The sequence below is a fragment of the Macaca fascicularis genome, chromosome 12 (genome assembly GCF_037993035.2).
Source record: "Macaca fascicularis isolate 582-1 chromosome 12, T2T-MFA8v1.1".
NCBI lineage: Eukaryota > Metazoa > Chordata > Mammalia > Primates > Cercopithecidae > Macaca > Macaca fascicularis.
This window is the reverse complement of record NC_088386.1, coordinates 36,276,854-36,298,078: the sequence shown is the minus strand read 5'-3', so window position 1 is coordinate 36,298,078 and position 21,225 is coordinate 36,276,854. Positions and strand designations below refer to the sequence as shown.

The 21,225-nt window shown below is 34.6% G+C and overlaps 1 protein-coding gene across 3 annotated transcripts in view; it reads left to right on the top strand.

The window, feature by feature from the left end:
* Positions 1-21,225, top strand: part of LRP1B (LDL receptor related protein 1B) — a 1,954,889-nt gene that overhangs the window by 1,346,781 nt on the left and 586,883 nt on the right. For all 3 annotated transcript variants that reach the window (XR_012421093.1, XM_005573071.4, XM_015433154.3), the window contains exon 32: positions 5,468-5,617. Coding sequence is in view for 2 of the 3 variants with exons in the window: in XM_005573071.4 (XP_005573128.4) it covers positions 5,468-5,617 (150 nt within the window). In the remaining variant the exon portion in view is untranslated. The remainder of the gene's footprint in view (positions 1-5,467; positions 5,618-21,225) is intronic.

Here is a 21,225-nt window from a genome sequence, read left to right as displayed (position 1 = left end):
AGTTATGGGATTACCAGAGAGATGGTTGCAGGCTTTAGAATAGAACCTTAGTTTGAAAGGGCAGTATAAACATTTATACCACTCATAAATATAGCTAACATTTACTTCATGCTTTCCATGTGTCAGACACAATTGTATGAGGCATTATTCTTATCATTACCACCTCACAATGGTGCAGTAGCCAGGGCAAGGCTGCCAGAAATACTTAGACAAGGTAACTGAAGCCTAGCACCTTGATTTGTCTTCACTTCACAGAGAAGCCAGGGATGGAACAGACAAAGTGCTTGGGTTTCCTCAGCACATTCTTTTTTTTTTCCTTTTTTTTTGAGACAAAGTCTCACTCTGTTGCCCAGGCTGGAGTGCAGCGGCATGATTTCAGCTCACTGCAACCTCCACCTCCTGGGTTCAAGCAATTCTCCTACCTCAGCCTCCCGAGTAGCTAGAACTACAGGCGTGTGCCACCACACCTGGATAATTTTTTTGTGTTTTTAGTAGAGTTGGAGTTTTGCCATCTTGGCCAGGCTGTTCTCGAACTCTCAACTGAAAGTAATACACCCGTCTTGGCCTCTCAAAGTGCTGGGATTACAGGCATGAGCCACAGAGCCCAGCCAGCACACCCATTCTTTACCCAGCAAAATCCAAATATTCTCAGGATGGATAAAGCATTTCTTGAGATAGCCTAATAGTGAATACTTCCCCATGTAATAACTAGCCTCCATCAGAGCTAAAGTTTTAATGTTTCCAAAACAGTTCTGCCCCAGGAATCGGAATTGTCATGCCATTTCTGATGAAGTCTGAAAAAATGTTCATTTTCGGATATTTCAAATATTATGATTCTTCTACAGGTATAGCATGTGGATGTAACTTATTGGTGTTTCTCTATATTTTGTGTTTTCAATGACCAGTTTCTAAAACTTGCACAGTCCCAGAAGTAGGAGTTGTTTTCTACTGTCTGAAGTTAGTGCCAGAAAAAGAATATTTAGAAGATTTTGATTATATTTTTATAGCTGTGTAGAGGCCTAGAAGTTAATCCTCTACATTTTAATATTCATGGTGTGTCTATTTCCCATATCTACATCTCTACCATTTCCCTGTCTCCAAAGGTTTCACCATTGTAATACTCTTTCCAGAAAAATTTAAATGGCCCAGTTGAATTTACTAAAATATTACATTTGAAAGCTTATAAAAATATGCAGTGTTTAGAATATGTTTTTAAAAATTGTGTGTCACAAAATTACCTGGAGAAATATTTTAAAAATACTGAGGCCCAGGACCAGCCCAAACCAATTAAACTGAAATTTTGTGGACTGGGGCTGTAGGATCAATATTTTAAAATGACTTTCCAGATAAGTATAATTCCCAGCTAGGGATAAGAATTTTGAGTTAAATTTGCTAAGTGATGGAAATGTATTAAAAATTATCTATTGAAAGCCTTAATTCTTAATTTTTAAAATTCCTTTTTTATACCCTTCCATTTTTATTTTAACTCCATATTGCATATTTATTTAATTTTGAGCTGCTTAGAAAATAAATGAGACACACAAAATGAACTGCCTAGTCTTAATTGCAACAACACTTAAAACTTAATAAACATATTTTTTTCAATAATATATGAAATACTGTATGTAGGTAAATTACATTATTTAAAAATATTTAGTTGTTTCTTATATTAATATGTAGAATATTTCTATTATGAGAGAAATTACATAATTTTTGCAATTTTCATTGTCTCCATAAAAATTAAGCTGGTCTATTTAAATTAAAATGTTCAAATAAAATAATATATAAAGGAAAATTTGGGACTGATAATAAGAAATGTTAGAATTAAAGCATAAGGGTTAACTGTATTTTCATAAAAATAGAAAAGATAGGTAAAAAAGATAATTTTTTCATTTCCTAAAGTTTTTTCTCGATTTTAATGGTGACTTTTTAAATATATACTTATTATGTTATTCTATCTAGATTTCCTCGTTTGATAGCCAGATTCAGATGCTTCAAAAATTAGTTAAATATGTCTTGTAAAAACAAAACTGTGTTACAACTGATATGTTCTTTAGACAGATTCTATGGCCCTTTTGAAGATTTTCAAATTTCAGTCACCCATTCTGAGGATCCTTTAGTACAGACATAATTATATTTCTTTGCATAGGTTCCAGGACAGTTTTATAAATATGCTCACGTTTGACCTGTTTTCTCATGGGTATTGATTTGGCATTCTAACATCACTGAGTAGTTTTAATTGCATTAAACAATTTTGTTCACTGCCTAATGATTCATTTTTTAAAATATTAGCAGAACAGAGAACTGATTCAGAAATTACTCCAACACCATTTATACCAATTAATCATTTAGTGTTGTTAGGACTTAAGTGAATGATAATAACAAAATGAAAAATCTTATGATGCAAAAACATTTGCATTAATAAACTTCAGAGATATGTATTATACTTCTATATATATCTATACTATGAATATAAAGCATATGTCACTAGTTTTTAAAATTAATAATAATAATGTAAAGCATTGCAATTCTGTTTTATGAACCTGAGAATACATGCACCGAAGAACATTTAAGGGTTAAGCTAATATATGTAACAGGAAAGAAGATACATGGAAGGACTTATGTGATATGCATCCGTGCATATATATATAGAGAGAGATTAATAGAGAAACTTTGAATATCGTTTTTGTGAACCTTAAAACTATTAATTTGATGCTATTCAATGTTAAAATTAATTTAAATATTTAAGCTATACTAAGTAGAGCTGTTGAATCATTGCTCTTCCTCTGTACTTGTTATAGTATCTGGGTATAAGTAGTACATTAAAAAATTCAGTTGGGGCCAGGTGCGGTGGCTTACACCTGTAATCCCAGCACTTTGGGAGTCCAAGGTGGGCAGATCAGGAGGTCAAGAAATCGAGACCATCCTGGCCAACATGGTGAAACCCCATCTCTACTAAAAATACAAAAATTAGCTGGGCATGGTGGCGCATGCCTATAGTCCCAGCTACTTGGGAGGCTGAGGCAGGAGAATCACTTGAACACAGGAAGCAGAGGTCGCAGTGAGCCGAGATCGTGCCACTACACTCTAGCCTGGCGACAGAGCAAGACTCCATCTGAAAAATAAAAAAATATTCAGTTGGGAAGATAACTAAACTTTCCTAGGCAGAACTCTTTGAAAACAAGCTATAGTTTCATAATGGAATTAACTAAATAGTCTGTCCATTTATTTGATGTTTATTATTTTTCTTCTCTATTCTAGTCATCATGCTAGACAGCAAATATAATAAGCTGACTATGACAAAGTCTGCTTCCTCTAGTCACAGTCCAGAAGCAAAGACATTGAATAATAGACTCTGGGTGAACTCAGATCCGAAAAAAAAAGAGAGAGACAAAATTCTTTCCTCTGTGAAGCCCCCACTTCTTTAAATTCCTTGGCATTGTGTATTGAATTGATTTAGGAGGTTTTATTTATTTTGTTTACACTTCCTATACTCCCTAGCTTCCTCCCACATTTTAAATATAAACTGTATATGGTAGAATCACATACATATGGAAAAGTAAACCATCCTAAATATATGGCTTGATGAATGTTGATTAAATGAATTTGCCTATATAACCAGCGCCCAGATCAAGAAACAGTATTTAATTAGAAACACAGTAGCCCTGTGGCCAATCATTACCTCACATTCCACACATCCTGACTCTGAGCATAAACTAGCTTTACCTTGGTCTTTCCAAAAATAGAATCATACACGTATTAAAAGAAAAAGTAAAAGAACTAGGCAAGGTGACTCACACCTGTAATTCCAGCGGCTCAGGAGATTGATGTGGTAGGATCACTTGAGCCCAGGATTTCAAAACTGCAGTGAGCTATGATTGTGCCACTGCATTCTAGCCTGGGCAACAGAGTGAGACCCCAACTCTCGGAGTGGGGAGGGGAGGAAAGAGGATCTAATCCATAGAGATAACTGTTAAATGCCTATAATTATTCACATTCTTTGTCCTGGGAATCCCTGTAATTGAGAATTATTAGGCTATATTTCACCTTCTCTCAATGCACTTGAATCTGTGTGTCTTTTCAATCATCTGCCCTTCTCTCCTTTCATTGTTTTTTAAGGGAAGGAATGATCTGTGATTTGTCCACTTTATTCTCTGAGAGAGATCCCAGGAACAGTTGGTTGCATTGTCTGCCTGAGTATATGCCCACATGCACTTTTCCATGAGTAATTATGGATCACAGAAGGCCAACATGGTTCCACAGAGTTATTGTTAAAATGTGGATACTGATGCTGCTGAGCATGACAGTAGTTAAGTAGATGTGTGCCAAGGACCTTTAGCAAACAAAAAGTACCTACCCTGAGACCTCTGAAAATGATGGCCACCACTATAATATGTGAAGTTGCCCATAAAATACAATAAAGTCCAGCCTTACCTCCAGTGACACACTGTGCCATGTCGAGATTAGCGTCTTAAGCCATTGACTTGATTCACTCACTTGCCGAAAGATTTATCTCCCCCATATCAGCCTCCAAATGAGCGCATTTTTAAATTCTGTGCTTTGGTAAAATTACTATTTGCTGAAAATCTTCCATTTTTGGATTTACTTAAAGAGGGATGAAATCACCAATTTAAATCTGTAACTGCCTAAGTAAATTTTATGGAAAATAGATGAGTAATTATAAATTTCATCAGTTAAATTAGTATCCCGAATGAGTCATTACACATTAAAACTTTCTGAGGCAAAGTGGCATAATGAAGAGGGCAGGCACTCAATTTGGAAACAGAAACTTTCTAAAAACATCTGGAATGTCCACTAACTAGCTATGAACACAGATTTCTTATCTACTCTAGGTACTATTTTTTGTATCTGTAAAATTGAACTGTAATTTCTTTCAGAGGAACAAGATTAGGTCAGTAATCCATAGAGATAACTGTTAAGTGCCTATAAAAGTATAATGTTTCTCTGTCAGTTAAAACTGTTTATGTTGGCTGGGTGCCATGGCTCATGCCTGTAATCCCAGCACTTTGGGAGACCAAGGTGACAGGATTCCTTGAGCCCAGTTGTTCAAGACCAGCCTGAGCAAAATAGTGAGCCCCCGTTATTTAAAAAAAAAAAATGAAAAAAATTAGCTGGGCCTAGTGGTGCGCATTTGTAGTCCTATCTATGCAGGAGGCTGAGACGGGAGGATTGCTTGATCCAAGGAGTCTGAGGCTGCAGTGAGTTATGATTGCATCACTACACTCCAGTCTAAATGATGGGGTGAGACCCTGTCTCTAAAAAATAAACAACAACAACAAAAAAAACGAAAACAACATATGTGTATTTTCCTATTAGCCAGATCTTATTTGTAAAGATAAAAATCTGAGCTTTCAACTTATTCTTTGCCCTCAAATCCAGTGGTGCTAGGTGAATATTATAATTTAAGTGGCTATCATTATGTTTAAGTTGTAAAATTTAATTACAGGTCTATCGATAGACTATGTGGAAAACAAGCTTTATTGGATCAGTTCGGGGAATGGAACCATCAATAGATGCAACCTGGGTGGTGGTAATTTAGAAGTAATCGAGTCAATGAAAGAAGAATTAACAAAAGCTACAGCCCTAACCATCATGGGTAAGTGAAATGATTCTATAGCTTGGTTGCTTTGTATTGAATGAGGGCTGATTTATTATGACTTGTTACAATCTTAGGAAAGTCACTGCTAACACCAGAACTACATTCAAATTGCACACTTCTGTGAGGTTTTCTTCTCTTCCTTCTTTTCCTCTTTAGCAAACAGACTTATAAGATTATCCAGATCAGAAACTTAGCATTAGCAATACTAACTTTACTGTCACTGATTCTTGGTGTACTATGACTTATATTATTTTATAATTATTATTTTCTGTGTTCTACTATAGTCCTCTAAAGTGTAAGGGCCTTGTGCATTTGTCACGATAAAGTCAAACCTGGCTTATCTCCATTTAATAAAGAACAGCTTGATCCATAGATAGAATTCAAAAGACAAGACAACAGGGTCCATTTGACCAATGATTGAAATAATTTCCCATCGAATAATTCTTTTCAGTGTTTCAGAGTGAGTAAAAATTTTACTTATTTGAGTCTTATTTCCATTCCTTTGAATTCGATCTTCTGGGGAAAAAAAGGTGCCAGGTAAGTAAAATGATTAGGAAACTAAAAGGGAGGTGTGGCTGCCATGGAGCAAATAATTAACCTCTACTATATTGATATTAGAAGCTCATTTTTGAAATGTAAGTTTCAGTTTAAGAAGATAGTTTGAATTTTTCAAAAGATGTTGAGTGGATAGCATAAAGAAGAACTCTTTGGTGAGGATGGCTGAGTTTTGATTTAGTGAATGGCTGACTCTAAGCTGAAGTTCGCAGTAGGTGAAGGGTGTGAGAACTGGATAATCTACATAGAATTTCAGTAATTGCATTTGGTTACAGGATGATAATCAGACAATTATTTAATATGTATAATTTTGAATATTGTGATATAGTCAGAATAACTTAAAAACTTATACAATTTATGAAAATCTCGTTTGAATATATTTTTATATTTATTTATATAGGTAAAAAATTATGCCTTTTAATTCTATATTCTAAATCTTTTAGCCATTTGAGAACATTTAGTTTCTCAGGTTTGTGAGAGTATTTTTGTTGCTTTTGTTTTATTATACTTTTTTTTTGCTAATGTTCATCAGTATATGTTAATAAACAGTGGTTAATTGAGACAGATTTGGGAATCCATTTTCTAGATAAAAATTTGTTTTTATCTTTGATTTTCAATTAAATTAAAATATCTCGATGAAGGTGAATAAGGTTTAAATATTGCAAATTATTATTTAAGAATGAGTCTTCCTCTCTCGTGAAGGAAGGAAAAAAGGAGATTGTTTTAAAAAAAACTTAAGTATTAAGATGATCTCTATTTCAATTTTTATTATAGGGAAAATAGACATGAAACTATCTGCCTATATCACAAAGTTGTGAGAATCACCTGAAGTTCTAAATGAATGTACTTTTTGAAAAGTAGAATTCTATGGAAATGTCAAAGTTGTCATCTGATGCCTGTGAATTTGGTCCTTAAAGCACTCTCTGTGTTTCCCTAGTTGGGAATTTCCAGATATGTGATAGAATACTTCATCAGATGTTTAGTGGTTTTCATTTGCTTAAGCTTATTCTTAAACTACTGTCCTTCTGCTATACCTCTTACTTTTTTTTGTTTCTAAATTATTTCTTAGAATCAGTTTTTTTTTAATAGTTTTTCTTCAGATGAGGAATTTAAATGTGTAAAAGAGAAACTATCTTGTACTTAAGTCTCCAATTTTCTTTTGAGTCTTTGGGCAATTTCTGTGCTATTTATATAGCATTATATTGACATTCTTTTCTTTGTATATATCCAGAAGTTATATATAAAACAAAAGGGTTGTACTTGATAAATAGGTTATTTTACAGTAGGAATTTATTGACAATTGTTTTATAGTGTCTATAAGATGACTTTTTTAAAAAGCAATATATTACTCAGTATTGGAAAATGAGCACTAATATTTTATCTTATGAGTCTTTGTACATATTTTAAATAAAAATAAGCAGAGTTTAAATTCCGAAAGTAATTGAGTAATCTGCAACAGTCTCTAAATCATCACCCACGTTATGTTTTCAAAAACTTATTTCCAGTGTACTTTATGAAACCCAAACTAGCAAATAGCATAAGCAATGCACTCAATAAATTAGAGGAAAGGTGTTAAAAATCTCGCATAACATTTCAAGGAAAGTCAGTGACTTTTAAGGGAAAAAAGTTCAATAAAATTGTTGCCTCGTAGGAATACTTAAGGCTTTCTAAAGGTTTATTTCTGCTAATATTTCTGCTGACCATGTTCTGAGTAGGAAATGAAAACTAAACTTACAAAGCTCAATGCTGTAAATATAGTATCAAAAAATGGAACAGGTATCTATCTTAGCTAAAAATAACGTCTGTTAGGTTTGTCAACTGATAAATGAAAGAAGGAGAAAGTTTGAGTAAGATCATAATGCCCATATTGTGTCAACCCTGTGAATCTGATATGACATCAGCTTTGCAGAGAAACCCCACATTCAGAAATTAAAATTCTCTTAACAAGTAAGTTGCTGTGTAAGTATACCCCTTTTTGCCACCATAATTTGAGTAGCCCTGAAACATAAAGAATAAATATTTAAAACAAACAAACAAACAAACAAACAAAACCTCTTGGCCAGGCACAGTGGCTCATGCCTGTAATCCCAGCATTTTGGGAGCCTGGGGCAGGCAGATCATGAGGTCAGGAGTTCGAGACCAGCCTGGTCAACATAGTGAAACCCCATCTCTACTCAAAATACAAAAAAATTAACTAGGTGTGGTGGCGGGTGCCTGTAATACCAGCTACTCGGGAGACTGAGGCAGGAGAATCGCTTGAACCCGGGAGGTGGAGGTTGCAGTGAGCCGAGATCGCACCATTGCACTCCAGCCTGTGTGACAATGTGAGACTCAGCTTCAAAACAAAAAACTTCCTAATGCCTCTACTGGCAATATGTTAACTGGACATATCGAAATACACTTAGCAGTCTGAGATTTTAAAATTTAAAGTCCATAACCAAAGAGAATCAGGGGAGGAATCTCTATAACATTTTCTGGCTTGGTTTTAAACTTTCTCTTCTCCTCAGGCTTCTCCTTCTTTCAAAACCTCCACCCTTTCTCTTTGAGAAGAAGAAAAGAAAAATGTAATGACCTGCTTGCTGCTCAGGCTGAATACTACAGTCATATAATAAAGGCAATGAAAAAGTAAAACACGGGAACCTCACCAATATCCAGGGGATTACTGAAGACTGCAGTTACACATGTTTAAAAAGAAATTTGTCTACAGTGATCCTGAAATTACACATCCAGAAAACAAGTCATTGTGCTATGAAGTGATTAGTATATACAAGTGTATGACGGTTCCCCAAAGAGGCTACATAGGTGCTGAATGATAAGTAACTGAAAGTTTGTCTTTCACTAAAATTTACGAGTAGTTTATCCTAAAGCTGAATTTAAAAAAATCTCTTTGAATACTTTGCGCAAGTTTTTAAACCTCAAGGATTATAAATTGGAACCACTTGAGGCTCTTAGTTTTACTTAGAATAGTACCCAGATCAAAATAAAGCAATTATTTGATGAGTCAGTCAAGACCTCTAAACCAAGATATGTTTCATAAACACTTTACTATTTCTCCTTTTAATAAGTAGAGCTTAGCTTTCGTTCCTTTAAGCGTGGGTAGTGTCTCATTTTTAGTGGAGAGTATAAGGCAGAAGTGATGATATGTGGCTTTGGGGACAAAGTCATAAAAACATGAGCTTCTTTGCCCTCTCTTGGATCACTGTCCTTGGGCAAAGCCAGCTGACGTGTTATGAGGACACTCAAACAGTCCAATGGAGAAGTACATGTTGGAAGAAATGCAGATCTCCAGCCAGCAGCCATGTAAACTAGTCATCTTGAAAGCTGAACCTCTAGCCTCAGTCAAGATTTTAGCACAAGCCAACAGCTGTAAAGTAACCTCAAGGGAGACTCCAAACCAGAACCTCCCACGTGGCTGCTCCCAGATTCTAGACCCACAGAAACCATGTGAGACAATGAATGTATTATGGTGCTAAGTTTTGTAGTCACTTTTTGCACTGCTATAGATACTAATTCATATTTTTACCTAGTCATTTATTTACGAATAGACTTAGAACTTCCAAATTTAATAGAGTTAGGCAGGTTATGAATGAATAAAGTATGTCAGGGGTGATAAAACCAAATAGCTCCAACATAAATATTAAGTAGAATCTGAGTCTAGGCCTGCAATATCTCAACTAGCTTGGGAGTGGCAGGATTTATGATGGAGTGGGAACAATGAATGTCCCACTTATGGTAGAACACCTCACAGCTCCACTTATTTTTGTCATAAGAAATATTAACCATTTGCACCATATCTTTTATTTTTGAGGAGAAGGAAGAAATACAGATGTTTATTTGAAATCTCATAATTTTTAATTATTAGCAAGTAATCTTTTTTAAAAAATATTTTAGAAAAATACCATGCAGACTAACATACTCTTTAGGCTAGCTATGAAGGCTATGAAGGCTAACACTATAAAAGCCAAGCATTCTACAAAAAAGTAACAACAAAAATCCCTACAATAACCTTCTGTTGTTGCTTCAGCACAGAGGGCATCAGGTGTCACCTCTGGTTTGGTCATCATTTACATTGGTGACATTGAGTTGCTGAGAGAAAAGGATGGAGTTAAGACTGCTAACACCCAACTCTACCACTAGAGGGGACTTCAGTAGGAAAAAAAAAAAAAGTCACCTGGTAGAGCTGGTATAATATACAGAGGAGAATAGGCCTCTCTTGTAGTGGACAGGATACGGGATTTTCTACGAAGATTTTCTGGTGGTGTTTGAACAGAGCTTGTATTCTGCCTGAGGTAAATACAGATTAAGAACATACTAATGTCAAGTCTGACTCTTACTTGAGTTAAACTCCTGAGAAGGCAATGTAACTACTTGTTGTAGAACTTTCACCCCTAACAGCAATAAATATCAATTGCCATTCATTCTTTCATTCTTTCAGCAAGCATTTATCAGTGCCCACTATGTGCCAACTGCTGATATACATGGTGGCAAGAATCCCAGCTTGCATAGTAACATGGAAGACAGACCATAAAGCAGATAAATCTGTAAAACATATAGTATGATAGTTGAATGTTAAGGGAAAAAAAACAGCAGATCAGGGAAAATAGATAAGGAAGTGTATGGGGTGAAATTTGAGTCTGAGTAGCCAAGAGTTTGCCAAGACAGTGACTTCTGAGTAAAGACCTGAAGAGATAATGAGAGATTGAAGGAATGCTGTGTGAACTAACAACTGCTTAACATTTTGTTGATTTTACAGTTTTTATATTATTATTTCTTAACATAAAACATAATTACATTAACATAAATCTTCCCAGGTGATAAGGTTAATTTTCTAAGTTAGAAATCTTTTAAGTTTGTCATGGCTCAAATAGAGCATTGTCTGTGCTTCTCCTGTTCTCCAGGGTGCTCACTTAGGCAGATGTGATTTACACTTTGGGTGCAATGACTGTTTAATGAGGACTATTAACACCTTTCAAGTTGCTAGATAAAAGCTGACTAACCTATAATTCTGCACATCAAATTCTTCTCCATTTTTGTTTTTATTTTATTTTATTTTATTTTATTTTATTTTAGAGATGGAGTCTCACTCTGTCACCCAGACTGGAGTACAGTGGCACGATCTTGGTTCACTGCAACCTCCAACTCCCAGGTTCAAATGATCCTCGTGCCTCAGCCTCCCCAGTAGTTGGGATTACAGGCATGCACCACCACACCCAGTTAATTTTTGTGTTCTTAATACAGATGGGGTTTCACCATGTTGGCCAGGCTGGTCTTGAACTCCTGACCTCAGGTGATCTGCCCACCTCGGCCTCCCATCTTCTCTTTTTTAAAGATGATCTTGTCAGTTTTCCTAACTGTCAGAGCTGGCAAATACAAAAGCTTCTACTTTCTAATATACAATAATAACTAGTTGCCCTAAAATTATATTTACAATCTTTTCTCTTAGATATTTTTTCTAAGTATTTTGCAAATTTTTTAAATGGAATTTTCTTTTATAAAATTACTTCTGTTTGTCCGGGCATGGTGGCTCACACCTGTAATCCCAGCACTTTGGGAGGCTGAGGCAGGTGGATCATGAGGTCAGGAGTTCAAGACCAGCCTGGCCAAGATGGTGAAACTCTGTCTCTACTAAAAATACAAAAAAAAAAAAAAAAAAAAAAAAACAAAAAAAAAAACACAAAAAACAAATTAGCCAGGCGTAGTGGCGGGTGCCGGTAATCCCAGCTACTCAGGAGGCTGAGACAGGAGAATCGTTTAAACCCGGGCTGCAGAGGTTGCAGTGAGCCGAGATCGTGCCACTGCACTCCAGCCTAGGAGATAGAGTGAGACTCTGTCTAAAAAAATAAATAAATAAATACAAATTAAAAAAAAAAAAACCTTCTGTTTTATGAAATAATAATAATACTGTAAAACAGTTTCCTACGTGATTTTAAATTATTTGTGCTATAAAATAGCGTATAGTCAGTTATGTAATATTTTACTGTTGATTACCTAGTATTCAGTTATAGGGATTTTTTTTTTAATTTACCTTTTCTCTCACAACTTTTGACATTTTTCTGGTCACTAATGCCTGCAGGAGACAGTGAGGCAAGCTCAAGTTAATCAAGATGCTGTTGAGTTTTTAGTGTCTTTATGAGGAGCAGGACTTTAAAACTATTGACTAAAATTAGGGTTTCTGGGTTATTTATGGATTTTATTTAACATATTTTTTTTTCCTTTCTGCATATGCAGTTTGAGAGCAGACTGCATATATTGTATTTACACTGAAGAGAAAGTGGAAAAAATAAATTCATGGAGATAAGAGAAAATACACATATGAAACAAATATTCTCACAAAAATAGTCTTATTTCTTGTTGAAAATTATGATGGAATTCAGGAAATAGAAGGATGATAGCTTATCTGTATTTTGTACTTTTTTATTGGGACATGAAAGAGCTGGTGCTAATAGATCATAGCTTTAAAATAGAACTGAGGTTATGAATCATATTTAAGCAAACCTGAAGTCAGTATGTCTAAATAGAGAATCACTGACATGTTTGTATTTAATGGTCAGCGTATCATTTAATCACAGATGCTCTTGACATTGTTTATTACAATGAATCATGTAGTAATTTGTCAAGATCAAGAGTTGGAGCCCTGGGCCCTGTAAGGAGTATGAGTTTGAATTTACCCTCCACCATTCACTCACACCTATGAGCGATTTATTCATTATTCTCTGCTACTCTATATGCACAGATGCTCTCGTTTATATTTCATTTTGTATATGCTTTTTGTTGTTGTTATTTTATGGTACTAAATGATCTTTGGAAGTTGCATTTACCATGATATTTGTAGGTAAGGATTGCAAAATTATCAAGACATATTCTACTTGAGTGTCAAAGTGTAGTCATGTATATTTTTATTTATATATTTGTATGTCTTACCTTGGGCTGCTATAGCAAATTAACATAGGCTGAGGGGCTTTAAAAACATCAGAAATTTATTTCTCACAGTTCTGGAGGCTGAAAGTCTGAGATCAGGGTGCCAATATGGTTGGGTTCTGGTGAGGACCCATTTCCAGATTATAGATTGCTTACTTTTTGTATCTTCTCATGGCAGCAAATGAGAGAGAGAAAAGAGAGAGAGAGAAAGAGCTCTCTGGGGATCCTTTTATAAGTTCACTGATTTCATTCATGAGGTCTTTACTCTCATGACCAAATTACCTTCCTAAGATCCCACTCTTTAATTCCATCAAATTGGAGATTAAGATTTCAACATATGAATTTTTGAGGGACACAAATATTCAGTCTATTATATGTGTGTATGTATGTACACATATATATATGCACACGCATACGTGCACAAGCACATATATAATCTTTATCTAACAGTTATATATTTTTATATATATTTATATATATATATATATCTCCTTATCTATTTCTCTGTATGTTGGCACAAAAGTAATTGTGATTTTGCCATTAAAGTAAAGGTAATGTTTTAACCTTACATGATTTTTATCACTAACGTGTTGATCCATTCATTAGTGATCAAATTATTAGTTTTAACTAAATAGGAAATAGTTTTAAATAAATGATTATATAGGTTAAAGCAGTACAAAAGAACATAAAAATTACAAAAAAAGTAAAGTTCATTTTGTGAAGTTATGCTAATCAGAATTCATTTTAATCTGTTTTTTAAGTTAGGCAAAACTATTTCAACTTTTAGTTAAGAATTTGGTAGGAGTTTACAACATAAAACTGCTTAATTTGTCTTAGAATAGGTTTGTGCTACCTATAAATATCTAAGTAGCTATCTCCAACAACCATCAAATCTTAGAATCACTTGCAATTGGCTAACCTCACTATGAACTAAAAGAAACTTTGAGTCACAAGTAAAGGCAAAAAAAAATAAATAAATAAATAAAAAGCCTTTAATTACACGATTTCCATAAATATTTAAGCTCTCTCTGCTAAATTTTTCTGTTTATCACAATTTAATATATTATACTACTGACCTGTTTCAAGTGGCAATTTTCCAGGAATTGGCTTAATCAGTAAACATTAAAAAGAGATTAAATTTTGGCTACTATGAGGATCAATCAAAAAAGGTATGTTCTGTGTGTATTTGCAGACTCATGTCACAGTCTAGTAATGAGAAAAAAGTTGGCTCTGTTGATTTGGTTATGCACACAACATTTGTTTTCAGTCAATATTAACCAAATAAGCTCATCATTTGTCTTTTAGGGAGCCCTTGAAAGGCTTTAGCAAACATAACCCTTAAGGACATTTGTTCGTGCTTTCTGTGGGCTAACCTCACAAACGAAGTTATCACAATAGCTGCTATGGAGATTCAAGACACATGGGTAGTTTACCCATGGGAAAGTCAAGGCTGTCCGATTAAAACACTTCCAGACACCATCTGCATATCAGAGAATGTCATGTTCATTTGTTCAAGAATGAATACAGTGTTCATATTGTTGGGGATTAAAGGTTTAAAATGTTCCCTCTAGATATTGTATGACAAAGCGCTTACAATTGTTTAACCTATCTGCTAACTGAAAAAAAAAATGTGAGTTACTGCTAATGACGGAAAAAAAAAATAGTTTTTAACTACACTAACTCTTAAGCTTTCTCAGCTGAATTCTCAACGATAATCAATGATAAGCTTTCAAAATTTATGTTTATTTCTTCTCACCAAAATATTACTTGGTATAATAAATAATTTTAGAACTTTAAAAGTAAATATCTAAGTGCTCAACTTGCACCCTTTTTTGAATTTTCTAAGATATACTTAATATGATATACTTGATAGAAAAATTTAAAAATTATGTATAATACAAAACCTTGTAAAATTGGCATGCAGAAATAATCAAAAGTCTTTTTTCTACTCTTAAGATAAATTATTATGGCTAGTTGTCATGGAATCTATGGAACATTATAAATGATGGCAAATGACAGGTTCTGGGATTGATGCATTTAATCTTATTATCCTCAAACTGAGCACTTGCAGATTTACATTGAAATCTGGTTTGAAAGGAGTCTATATGCTGTCTTATTATAACAAGGTGGGAAGTCTGATAATTTAAAAATTCCTTACCTCTTATAGTTCACCTTAAGGAGTCTCCTCTGTTTCCTACAATGCAAGTCCGCTTTACATGTTGTCAAGTGCAGATTTTTTTTCAAAGCTTACTAAATCTCTCTCTTTCCCTGAATGTGAGAAGCAGCTGAAACTTCAAGTTTCAAAAAGAACTTTGCTTTTCAGAAGACCCTTCCTTCCCTCCCTACCTTTTCTTCTCTCTTTTACTCCATTCTCTCCGCCCTGGGCTCTCCATTGCTTTTCTCATTTTCTTTCTTTCTTTCTTTCTTTCTTTCTTTCTTTCTTTCTTTCTTTCTTTCTTTCTTTCTTTCTTTCTTTCTTTCTTTCTTTCTTTCTTTCTTTCTTTTCTTTCCTTCCTTCCTTCCTTCCTTCCTTCCTTCCTTCCTTCCTTCCTTCCTTCCTTCCTTCCCTCCCTCCCTCCCTCCCTCCCTCCCTCCCTCCCTCCCTCCCTCCCTCCCTCCCTCCCTCCCTCCCTCCCTCCCTTCTTTCTTTCTTTCTTTCTTTCTTTCTTTCTTTCTTTCTTTCTTTCTTTCTTTCTTTCTTTCTTTCTTTCTTTCTTTCTTTCTTTCTTTCTGAGGAGGAGAGGGGTTTATTTATTTCCTTTATGAGAGAAAACAAACTTTCAATTTCTATATTTTTATTTTCTGAAAGTAATTTGAGTCAATCAGATTCTGAAATGTCCTTTACTTCTACAATTTGTAAACTATGATCTACAGAAACCTGTAAATGTTACAGAAATGCCCCTAATACCGCAATCAATGCAGGTCTGTGTTTATCACAATGTTTTGAGGACTGGGGGTTACTGTGATGGGTTTTGCATTATATTTTGTCTAAAATAAATGTTCCAGCCAGGTGCAGTGACTCACGCCTATAATCCCAGCACTTTGGGAGTCCAAGGCGGGTGGATAACAAGATGAGGAGATGGAGACCATACTGGTTAACATGGTGAAACTCCATCTCTACTAAAAATAAAACATTGCCAGGCATGGTGGCATGTGCCTGTAGTACCAGCTCCTCAGGAACCTGAGGCAGGAGAATCGCTTGAACCTGGGAGGCAGAGGTTGCAGTGAGCTGAGATCATGCTACTGCACTCCAGCCTGGGAGACAGAGGGAGACTCTATCTCAAAAAAAAAGGAAAAAAAAAAGTTTCAATAGGACCAACACTGACCACAGTTAGTCAGGGCTTATGTGCTTAAGTGTTATGAAGGACAGAAGAGAGTTGTAAGATAATATCATGGTGTTAGAAATGCTGATGAATGGGGAAAACAGATTGATACATATAAAACTGATCCATGCAAATCATTGTACAAAAATGCAAGTAAGACTTCCAAATGCCTTCAGAAGGGGACTTCATGAGGAATGTAGCATTGAAAAGGCCCTGGATGAAGGCTAGAGTGGGGAGAGACCTAGAGGAGAGACAGAGGTGTTTGTAAGCTCATGAATGTAAGAGTCAGGGATGGTCCTTCATAAGGACAGCTTGACTAGATAGAATCTACTTGATTAAGAATTCACATATGTACCTCTCTTTCCATTCTGCTAAAAAAGTGACTAGTTGAAAATTGCACCTTTGAGGGTTTCTTTAAATAGTCTTGAATTTATAGGATTGGCTCTGGTCAATTCCTCCCTTTTTTAAATAACAAATAAAATGTAATTCCCTGACTGTAATAAAATGAGAAATAACAGCAAAGTAATTTTAAATAAAAAAAAAAAATCAATTCAATTTACAAATGCTTTGGGCACACTATATCTGAAGAAATAACTGCTTTTTCTCATATAAAGCATCACTAGAAGTGAAATAGCTAAAAATGCAGACTGATGCAGGTATGCTGTGCTCTTAGCTCTAAAATAACAAGTGGAATTGATGTTGAAGGCTTGATTTTTCTGAAGTGGTGAACAATTTTTGGTAACATTTTGGGCAATGTAAAGAACAATTATATTCATGGAAAATTTAGTATTTCTTAAAACCATGTGGAAACTTCTTTGTGTTTAGATGTAAAAGAGTTACATTCTGAGTTCAGATACCTGTAAACAAGATTTTTCATCAATATAAATGTCCACTGGGGTATTCAGTGGTCACACAGGAAACAGGACAATTTTTATTTTCAGTTTTTTATAAGATATTTACCCTCCTTGACTCCTTCCCCACTAAATATCAGTAATAGTCCCTAGTGATTTTGATAGCCGAAAATGACCTTACAAATTTCCTTAATTCCCCCAAGAGAATGGAAACCCTCCATTGACAACCACTGGAAAATTGCTTGTTGAATAGAATGAAACTGAATTCTCACTTCTAAAGCAACTCCTCTCCTGATTATCTTTTCTCTATAGCTATGTTTTCTCCCAGGAATTTGCCTTAAGCTCAGAGGGAACTGGACAAGTTTTTTCCCTTGTTTTATTACTGTTGTTGTCGTCTGTCTTACTTTCACCTTCTGGTTAGGAACTTCTTGTCTGAGCTACAGCATCGCCTCTTACCTTCCTCTCATTCTCTGTATCTCCAATCTCCAAACTTTCAAAATCTGCTATATTAGGACCTACTGTGGCATTACCTGCTTAGTCAATTTCAGAGGCTGAAATAAATGAGTGTTACTCAGAAATGCTCATTTTTTTTCACTTTCATTTACTAAATCTTGTTATCACAGCATTATTAGTTCCACCTTATAGACGAAGAAACTTAGGATCAATAAGATTTGTTAAAATCCAAAGCATTATTAGCATTATTAATCCCGCATTATAGACCAAAAAAAAAAAAAAAAAAAAATTAGTAAGGTTTGTTAAAACCCTGTCCTGTAAGATGAATGCTCTGGGATTGTGACTCAAGTCAAATACTGTTTTACCATAAGGAAGAGCCTTGCTCCTGTAACCCTTCCTCTCATTTTGTTCTCCTCTATCCTTACTTCAGTCGTGTGCACTACATCCGGGTAAACTGTTTCTTCTTTATGTAATTATGCCTTAGTTATTTATCTTTGCCTTGTTGTTCCTTGAGTGCATTCCCTGTTCATCAGCTACCCTAATGAGTGAAACATCATCCATTTTTCAAGACTATGTCTGCTTACCCCAATGTAATTGGCGATCTTTCTCTTCTCTGAAAACATTTGTATTTTCCTAATTCGGTGGAGTATTTTTGTCTCCCAAAATAATCATGTACGGACATGTCTCACTTCTCCATAATTTGAGACCACATTTTATTCATATGTTTCATTCATAACACACAGCAAGGCACTTTATATTTAGTACATTTAAATAATAATAGTAAACTATATGAATAAATAGAATAATGAACACACACACAAACACCCTCCACTGTGACCAAAATATATTTTCAGCACAAGCAGACAAATGTTTATGTAAAATGACCATGGCCATAAATATATTATAGAATTTAAGTATTTATTGAAACACATATTAAAATAAAAAGTTAAGATATTAGGATATGAATTGAAATGGGGAGATAATGAAAAAGAGGAAAGATGTATAAAACATAACCAATCATTTCTGGCACCTATTACGTGTACATATGTATATAGAAATGCAAGGAAAGAAGGAATATATTGGATTGTGTCTGTTTTCATAGAAAGTAAACAGCTTAATGGAAGAAAAACAAAAACAGAAATTTAAACTCACAGCAAAAGTAAAAGAGTTCCAAAACAAAACAAAAACTTTATAGAGTATTGGGTTCTTAAAGGTAGTCTCACAGCCAGGCCTAACAACATTATTCTCTTTAATAGTAATATTCTCTTTAATAGTAATAATTGTTAGTCTAAATTTTTAAAAAACATTGTAGTATTTAATTTACAAATCTATACTCATGTAATTCTTGCAGCAATCCCCTAAGAGATGTACCCTTAACATTGCTTATTTTAGAAATGTCAGCTGAGGCTCAGCTAGCCTGAATTAACTGCTCAGTTACATACAGTTAATAAATAGTGCAGCAAACTTTTTAATCCATGGTGTTTAGATTTGAAAGCCTGTGTTTCTTCTAGGAATCTGTCCTATAGATATACTAAGTTATATATGCACTGAGATATATGCAAACATTGTCCTTTGCAGTGGTATTTGTAATTGCAAAAGTAAAATCTACATCTTCATTATAAAGGACTAGCCAAATGAATCATGGAATATCTGTAACAGTGAAATATTAGGCAAAAATTAAAAATGAGGTTGTGTTAGACAGCTGCGGCTGCCATAACAAAGTACAATAAACTGGGTAGATTACACAATAAAAATGTATTTTTTCAGGGCTCTGGAGGCTGGAAAGTCCAAAGTCAAGGTGCAGGTGAATTTGGTTCCTGGTGAGGGCTCTCTTCCTGCTTTGTAGTCTTCTTGATGTGTCCTTACACATCAAGAAGGAGAAGGAAAGCAAGCATTCTGGTGTCTCTACTAATCCCATCATGAGGGCCTCATCCTCACAATCTCATCTAAAACTACTTACCTTCCAAAGGCCCCATCTCCTTAGGACTTGAACATGTGACTTGGGATGGAAAGGTGGACATAATTTAGTTCATAACAGAAGTAAACTGTATATTAATTTGCATTACTTTAAAAATGTATTTTAATTACAAATATGTTTTAAAAGCCTGTATAGACTGCTCCAACTTTTATCATTTGTATGTGTTTATTTAAAAAAACACAAATTTTTTTTATATGTGTAAATTATATATTTTTTAACCACTGTGATGCACTATTTATATTAATAACTCTAATTTACAGAGCATCTACTTTGTTCTGGATAACTTACACACATTAGTGCTAATAGAAACAGTAACCATGTTGTGGAGATAATGTGACTGTAGTATTACCTCTGAAAACTGGATTGATCACTGTCAAAACTGGGTCTCTAACATAAGTCTGTCTATCTCCAAAGCCAGAGTTTTTCCCATTACACCAGTGATGTTCAGCTCCAGGAGATTTTGCTTACCAGGAGACATTTGACAATATCTGAAGACATTTTAAACAATACTAACTGTGCAGGGTAAATGGTGTCGCTACTGTTATCTAGCAGCTTGACAATATGATGCTGGTGAATATCCTACAAGGCACAGGACAGGACAGCCCCCATAACAAGGAACTATTTGAGCTAAAATGTCAATAGTGCTGGGGTTGAGAAACCTGCACTGTACAAAAAATACCCCTTCTAACCTTCATAGCCAATTATCTCTATGAAACCTGATGCTGTGACTCTGGGCCCATCATTACAAATTTTGGTTAACAAAGAAATTCTTAAAAAATAAATGAAAGAGAGCACTTGGTGTTTATAAAACTTGATGGTATAACATTTTATTGTAAAGTGGACAGAGAAAGGTAAGAAGAGAATATGCTTCTTTTCTGTTTATATTTTTCTTTTAAATGTAATTTAATGAAGAGTCAGGATTTTCTTCATTTTTATACTTATATACTGTTATAATACTGATAAGTTATTCATTTGCTCTAATTTTGATTTGCTTACTGATTCAATAATTTATCAAGTGATTATCATGAGCCTGTCACTATTTAGGTTCTAGGAAAACAGCAGAGCATAAAACAAATAACAATTCCCTGTCCTTAAGTAGCTTATATTCCCAGTGGAGGAAAATAGTATATAAACAAATAAACAAATCAAGTTTATCAGATGGTAAAGGATACTAATGGAGAAAATTCAAATAGGACATATGATTAGGGAGTGCAGAGTTGGGTTAGGAGGAAGGAGCCTGAAAAATTAGAATTTTAAGTAGAGTAGATATGGCAGTTCTCCCTGAGACATGACAGTTGAGCAAAAATCTGAAGGAAGTCTGGAGTGAGTCATTCAGGTACCTGCGGGAAGAACACTTAAGGAAGGGAAAACAGGAAATGCAAATTGACTATTTGGCCGTATTTTTAAACACATTTGCCTTTAGAAGGAGAGGCTTATTTTTTTTTCCTTTTTCAGTGCCTTAGGCATAGAACTTATTTCCCTCTCTACATAACTTTTATTCTAGTTAAAAAATAGCTGATGTTTGAT